Raw genomic sequence first — 12,348 nt, forward strand, 5'->3', positions numbered from 1 at the left:
TGCTATCATCATGTAAAGTGTATTTTTAGGAGTGACGCCCCAGACTAAGGACGAGACTAGGACTAGACAAATCCGCAGTAATCTCATCGCGTCCTTTACCACCCAGGAGGTGAACTGTAGTTAGACTGTGTGCAGCGGTATGGGAGTCGTACACGTAGTACAATACGTCTTTGTTGGAGAAGATCTTTGTATTCTATTCAGCACTACGTGCACTTTCCAATCCCGACTGTCCAACATACAATATGCTGCCTGTGCACTCTGCTGCACTCATTCCTGTGATTAGACATAATGTCTTGCAGATGTGTGTAATTGTTTTTTGTGGGTTTAAGCATGGTCTTGTGTATTAACTCAGTGGGAGCCAAAACCCTGTCAGCACATCAGGCTCATGAGTATTTTTGTGTTTTTTGCATTTATACCCTAGCAAGATTTAATTTTTGATTTTTTCAACAAAAAGAGGTTCCATTTGATGTTATCAAGGTGGTGATTGACTTGTATTGGCATAAGCACTAAAAGTAATCCCCAGAAAAAATAAGAGAAATAGAAATAATCACAAAGTAGTCACAAAGTGAAAATTTCACAGTGTTAGCACTGAGTGTGACCAATCACAGCGGAGTGGGTGTGCCCGGAGGTGGGCCATGAGTGGAATAAATTAAAACAGACTGCTTTGAAAATCCAAAGAAATCAAGCTGGATTAGTTGCAGATTCTGGAAGATCTAGAAAGCTTACTATGCAAGTTATCGTGTATAGCTGCTCTATAGGAGTCCACAACTCCATACAAAGGGCTGAAAATGAGCATAATAGGTCCCCTTTAACACAGTAGTATTGCGCTTCTTAGCTAAACAATTGAACAGTAATATTTCTCAGGTACAGTAAAAGTGGTAATGATAAACCTGCACATCAGGATTAAAGTAAACGATTATTTAGGAATTAGGAAGGAATTATTATGTGTTTTATGTGGAAGAGATATTGCAGAGGCTGCCTCTGTTTGTGTGGGGAGTTCCTATGTTGTTCAGCCAGGGGATTTGATTAGGGGTATAAGTTAATATTCCCTGTCTATTAGAAAAATGCATCTGATAGCTAATTAATGTCCACAGAGAGAAGAGTGCTGTCCTGTTTTCACCTCATCTGTCATCTCTACCATCAGCTTCAGTTTCTAATTGGGACTGAAGAAGAAAGTTTGTAAGCCAAGTTGCTTTGCTATAGCATGTGATGTTTTGTACTCTAATGGGTGAAGGCAGATGGATGGTGTGGGTAGTTTAGAAGCAGATTTGGTGTGGGGTAATAAATTGTTGCATTATTATTATGCACAACCCACTTCCCCCTCCTTTGCCAGTCTACACAAGACTGGTTTTAGTGGGAAAAAGGATACAAAATGCTAAATATGTCAGGTTTGAGCCCACATCTAAATAGAAATATGTCTTATATGCGAAAATAACAATAACTTTCAGAAAATGCATTTGAAACGTATTTGGACATGACTCATGATTTGAATTTGAATTTACCCCATATGGCACCACATTAGGTAAATATTTCAACAGTTACACAGTATGTACACAGCCTTAAGTCACAGTTGCTTTGGGCTCAAATACTCATTTCCCTTAATCAACTTCCAATGATTGTATAGCCTTTAGTTAATGTTATTTTAGATGCTGGTTTTTCTGGATTTTTTTTCTTCTTCTCTGTTACGATGACTCTACCATAAACGTTCTGGACTGTTCATATCTCTGTGATGGGGAAAATTTTGAAAATTCACAAGGGGGCAAATACAGAACTTGTTTCCCATTGGTCAGCCAGCAGGCTCATTGTGTGCATGTGTGTGATGCAAATGTGTGTGTGTCTGTGTTTTCTTGCAGTAAGTCCTGAAGGTTACAAAGCTTCTATCCCTTTGTGGTCGTTATGGAAACAGCCAAAAGGAGGAATGTAAAAGTGTGTTTTACAAAGAACCTGTTGTCAAACAGAGGTTTCAAGTAGTCATGATGCTGAATTTTAAGTCTCCCCACTATTCCAGGAATGCAATTAGATATTTTTCAGGGTTACATAGTGGCAAATATGCAGTGGCAAATATCTAGAAATCTAGATGGTGTTTATTTCCCATCATTCCCAGTTGAGCAGTGCTGCATCCCAAATGGATTCTTCGGTTTTTAAAGTGCTGCAATTGGTGTCAGACCGCCTGTTCCCTTTTGTAGGCGGCACACATGTCTGCTCTGGTCTATCGCAGCAGTTGCATGTCTAAAATCAGCCGTGGCACAGGATACTGCTCTCAATAGAGTGCAAACAAAAAAACAGTGTGTGAAACATTGTGGTATTGTGTAACTTCTTAAACTCTCATTTAGACACACAGTTCTTTGCCGGCTTACATACAGTGGAACCTCCAAGTTCAAATGGAATGGGATTCATTCATTCATTTTCTCCCGCGTTTCCTCACAAGGGGTGCGGGGGTGCTGGAGCCTATCCCATGATGATGGCAGAGGGTGGAATCAAACTCGGGTCTCCTAGCTGCATGGCCTATAATGGGATTTTTAAATGATTTTTTTTTTCCATAGGAATGTTTTAGGGGGAGTACTCATAAAATAATACATCTGAATTAGGTACTGTAGGTGTACTTGACGTTGTGGTCAGTGAGTGTACAGTACACACCCCCTAAATGGGAAAAAAATGCTTTGAAAGCACTCTCATATTTAAAAAAAAAAATCAACGGATGAATGCTGCTGCACGGCGGTCGAGTGGTTAACGCGCAGACCTCACAGCTTGGAGACCAGGGTACAATTCCACCCTTGGCCATCTCTGTGTGGAGTTTGCATGTTCTCCCCGTGCATGCGTGGGTTTTCTCAGGGTACTCTGGTTTCCTCCCACATTCCAAAAACATGCTAGGTTAATTGGCAACTCCAAATTGTCCATAGGTATGAATGTGAGTGTGAATGGTTGTTTGTCTATATGTGCCCTGTGATTGGCTGGCGACGAGTCCAGGGTGTACCCCGCCTCTCGCCCGAAGACAGCTGGGATAGGCTCCAGCACCCCCGCGACCCTCATGAGGATAAGCGGTAGAAAATGAATGAATGAATGAATGACTGGATGAATGTTATTGCGTTTCATTATGCTGCACATGCATGTGCTTTCCTGTAATTTGTATTTGAGCTGTCATTTATTCATGTCTCCATTTTTACAGTTGTGCTGCGAAAATGCCATAAGACTGTGTGATTATGCATGCAAGCATGAGTGAAAGCAACACTTTAATGGAACAATGACTATGACCAGCATAATGGAATTGACAATTAAAAAAAAAAACACGTAAAATACGGCTAAGCATGTTTTTTGGAAAGGTGTGAGTGATGATAAATGGAGCCCATTTTTGCAATCTGTGTTTTGGCAGAAAATGAGAGACTCCAGCTGGACACTAAGAATGCACGTCTCTCATCTGCTGACAGACGCTCACCCATTTCATCGGATTGTACCCCCGTCTTTCACATGTGCACACACACACGTAAACTATAGATCGGCTATAATTTCCCCCGAGTCTTAGTCATGCACGCACACACTTCTGTTGTAAATTAGCTAATGTAATGCAGCTGCATGCCCGCCACACCCCTCTACCATATAGCGTGTGGCGCAACCATGGTAACATTGGCGGATAATGTGGTTCATGAGGTTTGTGTCCTTTAGTGCTTTTTTTGACTAAGGAGTTTCATAGTCACAGCTCATTTGTTAGATTTTGTCCATAGTCGACGAATAGTCGAATGTTGTTTTTTTAAAAGCAGAGCTAATGGCCATTCCGGCGAACGGATCTTGTTTGTGACACGGAAAGCAAGACAAATGAAACCAAAACACGGTCGCTGTCGGTACACATTATAAAAGTGCACATACAAAAGGAACAACATGGCTTGAAAAACAAGAACTCGCCAAACTCCGGCAACTGTTAAATAGTCAACAGGGACATCCCTAGTGTGCATCATTGAAAGTTAGAATGTTGAGTTGAAGATGAATCATGAGAATGTCTTTGCAATTTAATAACATTTCAAAAGAGACAAGAGTGGCATAAACCTGACCGCTTACCTCCTCTAGGGCCAAACTCTTCTTTACAGACAAAAGTAGGTTTTGCATTCATTCAGATATCAAGGTCCCAGAGTTTGGAGGAAGAGTGGAGAGGCACAGAATCAGGATGCTTTCCCCAACCCGAAAGCGTAGGGAAGTGACCCTACGGATGGTTCCAGAACCTAAACTGTGGGTTGAAATGAGTCCGACTTAGTCTGGTCAAAATGTCTCAACCTCTCACATAAGCTCGGGCTCCTTCTCCACCCGAGAAAAGACATCCCATGTCCCAAAAACCAGATCAGGTCATTCACGCGCCTGCCCTCGACTGCCAACGAACACTTATGCTTGCCCCCGCAGATAGTGGGTTTATGGAGGAGGATCCTCTGTGGGTTCTTCGGCCTGGGCCCCACAGTTGAAGGCCCAAACACCAGGCACTCGCCGCCCCTCCTCTGAATCTGGCTCCAGGGTGAGGCTTTTAGTCACAAGGTCTTCTGAATTGCTCATTGTCTGGCCCGTCATCGCTGACCTTTCTGCCTTGGTAGACCAGGGTGGATCTTTAGTTATTTTTTAAGACCAATAATTGTGTGCAATTTTTTTTTTAAATTTATTTGTGATTTTTTTTTCATTTACACATACTCAAAATTATACATACAGTACATGCCCAAATACAATTCACCTAAGTCTTTTAATAAGTAGAGTGGAAGGTTCCAGAATGTGTTTTACATTGATGCCTAAGGCCTATTAATTTCTCATTAGTCATGATTGACTGCAGGTGGTAGTTTGTCTTTGTCAGCATTGGAGGTGTAACGGTTACGATCACGGTTTAGTATTTACCATTGTTACAAGGCAGCGAGTTACGGCCGCAAGTTGCCTTTGACATCAAAGCTATAACTGCCAATAATTTGCAATGCTATCTTTACATAACTGTAAGTCTTCCGTAAGAGATGACTGTATTGGATAGTTCAATAAAGATACCTGTATTGTTGCACCCATAATATAAATTACTGCAGCTATAGAATATTTTAGTAATTGAATATTCAAGTGTGGCTGCACGTTGGCAAGAGGTTAGCAGGTTGGCACAACGAGTCACTTAGTCACGCAATAATAAATTAATAAACAAGTAAATTATTGTTCATTGATTTTGGGGGGTTCAAAGCGCTCATTGATTTGACCAATACTCAGTTTTGAGCTGGGTTTTGGTCTGGGCTCTGGCTGAGCGATCCCATCCATCCGTTTTCTATGCTGCTTGTCCTCACGAGGGTCGCGGGTATGCTGGAGCCTATCTCAGCTGTCTTCGGGCGAGAGGCGGGGTACAACCTGGACTGGTCGCCAGCCAATCACAGGGCACATTTAGACAAACAACCATTCACTCTCACATTCATACCTATGGACAATTTGGAGTAGCCGAAGAGTAGCCATGCATGCCCGGGGAGAACATGCCGTGCCATTCCATTTCATAATTTCCCATGCTATCCTCTGACCTCTTCTGTGTGTCCCGTAATCAGAATGGGAGCATCGGACAACATCTACAAAGGGCGCAGCACCTTCATGGAGGAGCTGACTGAAGCATCTGAGATCATTTCCCATGCAAGTGAGCGTTCCCTGGTCATTTTGGACGAGCTGGGTCGGGGCACCAGCACCCATGACGGCATCGCCATTGCCTATGCCACGCTTGAGTACTTCATCAGAGATGTAAGTCCTTGACTTTATACATAAGTCATTGTGGGATGTGGATGCCTGTCCGATGAAGCTTCAAGTTAATAGCCTTCAACATGGAGATTTGTGTTTATGTTTGTGCACGCCTTTGACCACACTCACTTACATGCACAGCAGGCCTGTTATTGTTTGTTATGAATACAAAGACACGAGGAAACGGGAAGGCCTTAGGAGGACGATAGCTCTTCAGAACTGAGAGAAATTAAGGAGAGGTTTGATGTATAATATTAATAACCTGTTGGGCTGCAATGGAAAAGGAGGCAAAAAGTGATCCCATGGTGCCTCATTTGTTCACGGGGATGCACTGGTGCTGCAGCGGGCCTGTGAAACAGCCACATAATCAAGACAGATGCCAGGTTGCTCACCTCAGCGCTCATAAGGGGATGTCTGTGCGTCACTGTGATGTTCATGTCGGCTGTTATTATAGTGATTTATTCTGTATGGATCCAGTTGAGATGGATAGATGTGGAGATGATGTGTATGGATCTAGGTACTGTGTACTTACAGGAAATCAAAATAAACAACTTCCACTCGTTGAGAAAGGCTTATAAGGTGGTGGACTTGGCCACAATCCCCTTTCCCTCTCCTGGTCCCCACCAGCCTGCACTCACTTAGCATTTATACTTGGATCTATTTGCTTATTCCATCCATCCATCCATCCATGCCGCTTATTCTCATTAGGTGTCCAATTCGTAACATGGGATACTTAGTACACAGAAATATTTTTTCAGCTTTCTTCCAAACAGTGCGTGCAACACAGCTGGTTAAACAGTAGCATACCAGAAAAGTCATTCATCGCTGTCCTTGTCGTCCTCCTGGGAACTAAATCCATTAAAGTTGTCCTCTTCTGAGTCTGAACCGAGCAAGCCGTACAATTCCCTCGCCACACACGCCGCCCTCTCTCTTCCTCTCTCTCCCGCTTTTGTTGTCACTCCCAGCGCCACCCCCACCTCGAGGCAAATCAGTCCCTGAGCCTGTGCTGTCCTCCCCAGCACGGAGCAGTGCAGCCCCTAGACACCCATCAGTGACAGTGGACCTCCCGACACAGCTCCACACTGCCCACATCCACCGACAAACTGGCGGAAAAGTTACTCGATCTGGAAGTTGTGCTTCTGTTGTCACCTTAGCTGGGTTCAGTCTAAAATAACAAAAATTGTCCTACTGCATTGATGCAGCAGCTGATACTGCTCCATATAAATGAGACTTCACTTTGCAATTGGCAATTTGATGTCCTCCTATATAGTGAACTGTCATGGGTCAGAAGAAAAAATATATAGAAACTATAGAAACTGTGTTTCAAAGTAAAAAGGTTTTTGATTGTGGAGGAAATTGCAGCACCGGCATAATCATGGACACCATGAAACAAGCTTCTTAGAGATTAATAGGAACACTGTGTGTTCTTTTGGGGTTACTTGAGCTGACTGACTCATCCTTCTTTTTACTGCTTTTTATCCCCACTCTTTCAGAGAATGACACAGTTTTTTGTCATGGTGAGCCAAATTTGAAACAGTCGGTGCCTTTCGGCAGAGGTTAAAAACTTCCTTAAACTAAAACACAAGTGAGTCCACCTCACAGTGAGCAATGTCCAAAGCGTCAATATTTAGTGTGAGCACCAGGGATGGGCGATATATATCGACTTCAGCATTTATCACAATATTTTTATCACGTAATACTTATGCTGGAAGCAATAAACCAATCAGAGAACATTACCTAATAATGGAAAAATAGAACAGGTTGTTCCTAATCTCGTGGCACATTTTTCAACGTTTCCGTAAATAGCGTCGCTATGGTTACACAAATCTTTCCAAAGAATAAATACCGACCTGGTGGAATTTGTATGTTCTCCCCGTGCATTTTCTCCGGGTACTCCGGTTTCCTCCCACATTCCAAAAACATGCTAGGTTAATTGGCGACTCCAAATTGTCCATAGGTATGAATGTGAGTGTGAATGGTTGTTTGTCTATATGTGCCCAGTGATTGGCTGGCGACCAGTCCAGGGTGTACCCCGCCTCTCTCCCGAAGACAACTGGGATAGGTTCCAACACCCCCTGCGACCCTCTTGAGGATAAGTGGTAGAAAATGAATGAATGAAATACCAACCTAGTTCCAAGCGTCAAGATTCTGACGGTGTAACGTGTGGGGATCCTTCTTGTGGTTTGGGCCGCATTCCGCGCACAAAAAAAGGCAGATTAAGATATAATAATAGCTAAAGTTTTGAGGAATTGAGGAATAATAATATGGGCTGCTCTGCCAAGCAGAAGTCAGTGGGTGCCTGCATTGCAGTGCATGCCCATAATTAGGTGAGTGTATTGTTAAATAGAAGAATAAAGTTTTTATTTAATTTTGTATATGGATATATAAATTACGTACTGTATGTCAGTTGTTTCAAAGCCAAACATATTTCTTTTGGACAGAATCTTTTGGGTTATGTAATTTTGCACAAAAATGGAATATCTCAAGCGTCTAAAGCTGGAGATGCTGCTTGTAACCACCTGTTGTATAACAGCATTGATTTGTTAGAAAGGCCTAGCTATTACAGGAAACGGAAAAAAATTGGAAAAAGAAGTTTGCCTTTGCAGCAAAAACCCTTCTTGGTTCAAGAAGACCAACAATGGCTTTCATGCTCGCTTCCACCCACTCCTCCTCCTCCTCCTCCTCTGCTGCCACATCCTCTTCCTCCTCACCAGATATACCTGCTCGCATCAAATTCAGACTTTCTCCTCTTTTGACTTGGTTGTTATAGTAACGCACCTTTTCCTGCCCCTAGCGCTCACCCGGGAGGTAGTTGAGAATGTAGATGGCTTTCATAATGCCAAGTGTGGACGAGATGGCCTTGATGGTGAAAAAGAGACGTCAGGAAAACGCTCCGACGCTACAAGTTGCTGGCTTTTATGCGTGTAGGTGTCGCGGCTGAGATGTCTTTTGGTGTTCCTTCCTTGTTAAAAAGTCTCATTGTGCCCTTCTTCTTCTCTGCCATTACTCTTTCTCCGACTTCCAGTGAGAGTCAGTATTATCAGTTATAGTCACACGAGCAGCAGGCCTTGCAGATAGCTTCGCACCACGCTTAGCACTACGTACAGATTGCCCTCCACTTTTTGCACGACCTCAGCCGATAGAGTAAGGCTTCAGTAACAGGCATGAGGGGACATATCAGCTCACTGCAAAGCTACGGCTCATAACAGCTCACTTAGGTCTTTCGGTTTTTCTTTAGGTTTTTCGGGGGATGACACAGTGTGGCTGTAAATAGCTTGATGTGCCGCTCGTTGAAAATGCACCCATCTGCCTGCAAAGTACTAACATTGTATAACACTTGCACCGTCCAATGAGAAACAATGCAATGGATTTTAGTTTTTTTTAAGTGTTTATTTATCATAAGACATACAGTGAAACCTTGGTTAAGGTAATAAATTAGTTCCAGAAGGTCAGGACTCTAACCGAAAAAAACGCTAACCAAATAAATTTTTCCCATAAGTTAACTGACTCCCAACCATGAAGTAAACAAACAAAAAGGTCGTCAGTTGTTCATCTTTTTGATGAACCCAACAAGATAACAGGTCAGTCACACCCTTGCATGTAACACCTCATCTTTATCCACTTTTGCTCTCAAATGCATGCCTGCCGAGGAACTGCAGTTGCATCAAATAGGATTTCAAATGAGGAGTAGAGAAGGCGATGCCGTGCTAATACCTCCAGCCTTTTGCTCAGGCTCACATCCCTTGAAACTTCCATGCAATGCAAATGCTGGTGTCCCGCTGTCTTTTTGACAGCATGTAATTAGGAAACGGCAATCGGAAGAGCTTGTATAGGCCCCGATACGCCAAGCGACAATTTGGAGTGAATTACTGTAGAAGAGGGAACGGGAAGTGGAATTTTGAGGTGCTTGCTTGTGCAGTCTGTTGGGTCTCTTTTAATGTCTAAACAGCCATCATTATTAAAAGTGCCTCAGAGTAGCTCTTCACTCTTACAGAATGCTGCACTAATTGCACACAGTGTAAAAATGTTTCGATGCTTTGTAGCCAGATCCGACCTTACCTCAATGTGGAGCCCTCGGGGAGAATTTATTTGCCCCCCCCCCCCCCCATCGTTGATTTGCAAACGCTTACAAAACCAATTGAATGACATTGTTTTTACCACTGTCTTTAATTTGTAAGATAAGGTCTCAACCAATTTATATGATTAACAAACTTATCTGGAATTCTACATTAATAGCATGAACACAAAATAACTCGTTATAAATACAACAATCACCATTTACTTTAAAAACCAATTACTGTGTATGTAAATCTATGTGCAAAAATAAGCGTGGGGAGATTTATTTATCATTCATAGTAGTAAAAATAAATTATTATAATAATTATAATTGGCCATTGCTGTACATATAGTAATATTATATATAATATAGTATCTTAAATCTGTACATTATTTTGGTCTGAAATTAAGATTTATTGATGAGAAGTTGGGCTGCACGGCGGGCGAGTTGTTAGAGCGCAGGCCTCACAGCTAGAAGACCAGAGTTCAATTCCACCCTAGGCCATCTCTGTGTGGAGTTTGCATGTTCTCCCCGTGCATGCATGGGTTTTCTCCGGGTACTCCGGTTTCCTCCCACATTCCAAAAACATGCTAGGTTAATTGGTGACTCCAAATTGTCCATAGGTATGAATGTGAGTGTGAATGGTTGTTTGTTTATATGTGCCCTGTGATTGGCTGGCGACCAGTCCAGGGTGTACCCCACCTCTCGCCCAAAGACAGCTGGGATAGGCTCCAGCACCCCAGTGACCCTCGTGAGGATAAGCGATAGAAAGTGGATGAATTAATTAATGGATGAGAAGTTGCTATATTTTTATTCAGCTATCTGGTCACTGTGTATGTGTGTAAGTAATCTGAAATTGATCATTACGTTTTCATTCATTAATTCATTCATTTTCTGCCGCTTATCCTCATGAAGGTCGAGGGAGTTGCTGGAGCCTATCCCATAGCCTATGCCATACTTGTAATCAACAAAACGGCACTATCCGTAATGGATACTCGTTCATCAGGTACACAAAGGTATTCTATTCTAACCTGAATTCTTTTATTGGTACTGAGAAATCTGTCTTTTCAATTACCATACTGTACTGGCATAAAGATGTACAGTACAAGATTGGAACCACAACTGGAAGCAATCAAAGTGAATAATCTTCCCTAGCTCATGAACTTTCTATCAACTAATCGATAACTATCCACTAATCGCTTCAACTCTAATTTCATCTGCAGCTCTGCCCAATGAAGCTGTCAGTGCACCCTGGGGTGGTGCGCTAACGAGCGGCCGTCAACATCCAATCAGACCATTATTCAGACCGCCTGCCACTGACATAGCACTCCATTTGTTTGTACCTTTCAATGTAGGTGGACATTTAAAGTAATGGGCGTGTTTGTGGAATATGTGTTACCTTGGGTTCAGGTTTGTGCTTTTTGTGTGTGGGAGTTGCCTGAGTCGTCTCGTTCAGAGCAAGGTATTTCTAGTGACATGTGACCTTTGTCAAACCGAGCCAGGTAGTGGGCCCGGTTCTACAGCTAGTCAGGTTCCGCAGCTGTGTGTGGCTGCTGGGAGCAGAGAGCAATTTGTTGTCATCCCAGAGTGCATTATTCTTACTGCCGGTATGGGAGATATTTAATCCAACTTTCAGTATTATGTGTTCCATTTGCATCCGAGCAAGGCATTATTATAGCGGGAGAATTCAATGCATTTGTTGTGGTGAAAGACTCGTACTGCGAGGGCCAGCTGGTGCATATTTGACTTAGCGGCACAGCAATTTCATGAGAGAGTACAATCAGTAACACTCAGGCTTGTCATTGTCAAGAGAATGAGATTCAGTGTTTATGCCAAAAACCTGCAAACCTAACTCTAAAAGTGGTGTATTAGTCCACTAAGAAAGTCCTAATGCGAATACAATGTAGTCACAAATCCTCTTTGTTCTGCAGCAGAGACAGACTCTTATATAATTGTTACCGCCTACCATTCGTTGTGTGTAGTACTTTTTTTTTTAATTCCTATTTTTTCCCCTCCTACGTATCTCTTTTGTACTCTGATAAAGAAATGTTCATCATTATTGTCAAAATATTTCAATAAAATTGGAAAAGGATATTTATCATCATCATTTTTAGAACTATTGCCAGCCATGACTCCCACTGCATTGTATTTGTTTGCGGAGTAGAGCGAGTTACACTTCCTGTCCCCCATGCAAAGTGTTTCATGTGGGGAATACATCGAACAATTTGTTTCCAAATTCATTCATTTTCTACCGCTTATCCTCACAAGAGTCGCAGGAGTGCTGGAGCCTATCCCAGCTGTCTTCAGGCGAGAGGCGGGTTACAGCCTGGACTGGCCGCCAGCCAATCACAGGGCACATATAGACAAACAATAGACAAACAACCATTCACACTCTCATTCATACCTATGGACAATTTGGAGTCGCTAATTAACCTAGCATGTTTTTGGAATGTGGGAGGAAACCGGAGTCCCCGGAGAAAACCCACGCATGCACGGGGAGAACATGCAAACTCCACACAGAGATGGCCGATGGTGGAATTGAACTCGGGTTTCCTAGCTGTGAGGCCTGCGCG

General features: G+C 42.7%; 1 protein-coding gene across 4 annotated transcripts in view; it reads left to right on the plus strand.

Moving 5' to 3' along the window:
* The window catches only part of msh3 (mutS homolog 3 (E. coli)), a 37,476-nt gene that overhangs the window by 21,752 nt on the left and 3,376 nt on the right, over positions 1-12,348 (plus strand). The window contains exon 21 of one of the 4 annotated variants that reach the window (XM_058070970.1): positions 5,535-5,721. The exons of 1 other annotated variant lie outside the window; for it this stretch is intronic. In XM_058070970.1, coding sequence (XP_057926953.1) covers positions 5,535-5,721 — 187 coding nt within the window. Of the gene's footprint in view, positions 1-1,094; positions 3,321-3,370; positions 5,421-5,534; positions 5,722-12,348 lie in introns of those variants that run through there. 2 more of the 4 variants (XM_058070972.1, XM_058070971.1) reach the window with 2 other exon arrangements.

This window comes from Doryrhamphus excisus, chromosome 4, assembly GCF_030265055.1.
Source record: "Doryrhamphus excisus isolate RoL2022-K1 chromosome 4, RoL_Dexc_1.0, whole genome shotgun sequence".
Taxonomy (NCBI): domain Eukaryota; kingdom Metazoa; phylum Chordata; class Actinopteri; order Syngnathiformes; family Syngnathidae; genus Doryrhamphus; species Doryrhamphus excisus.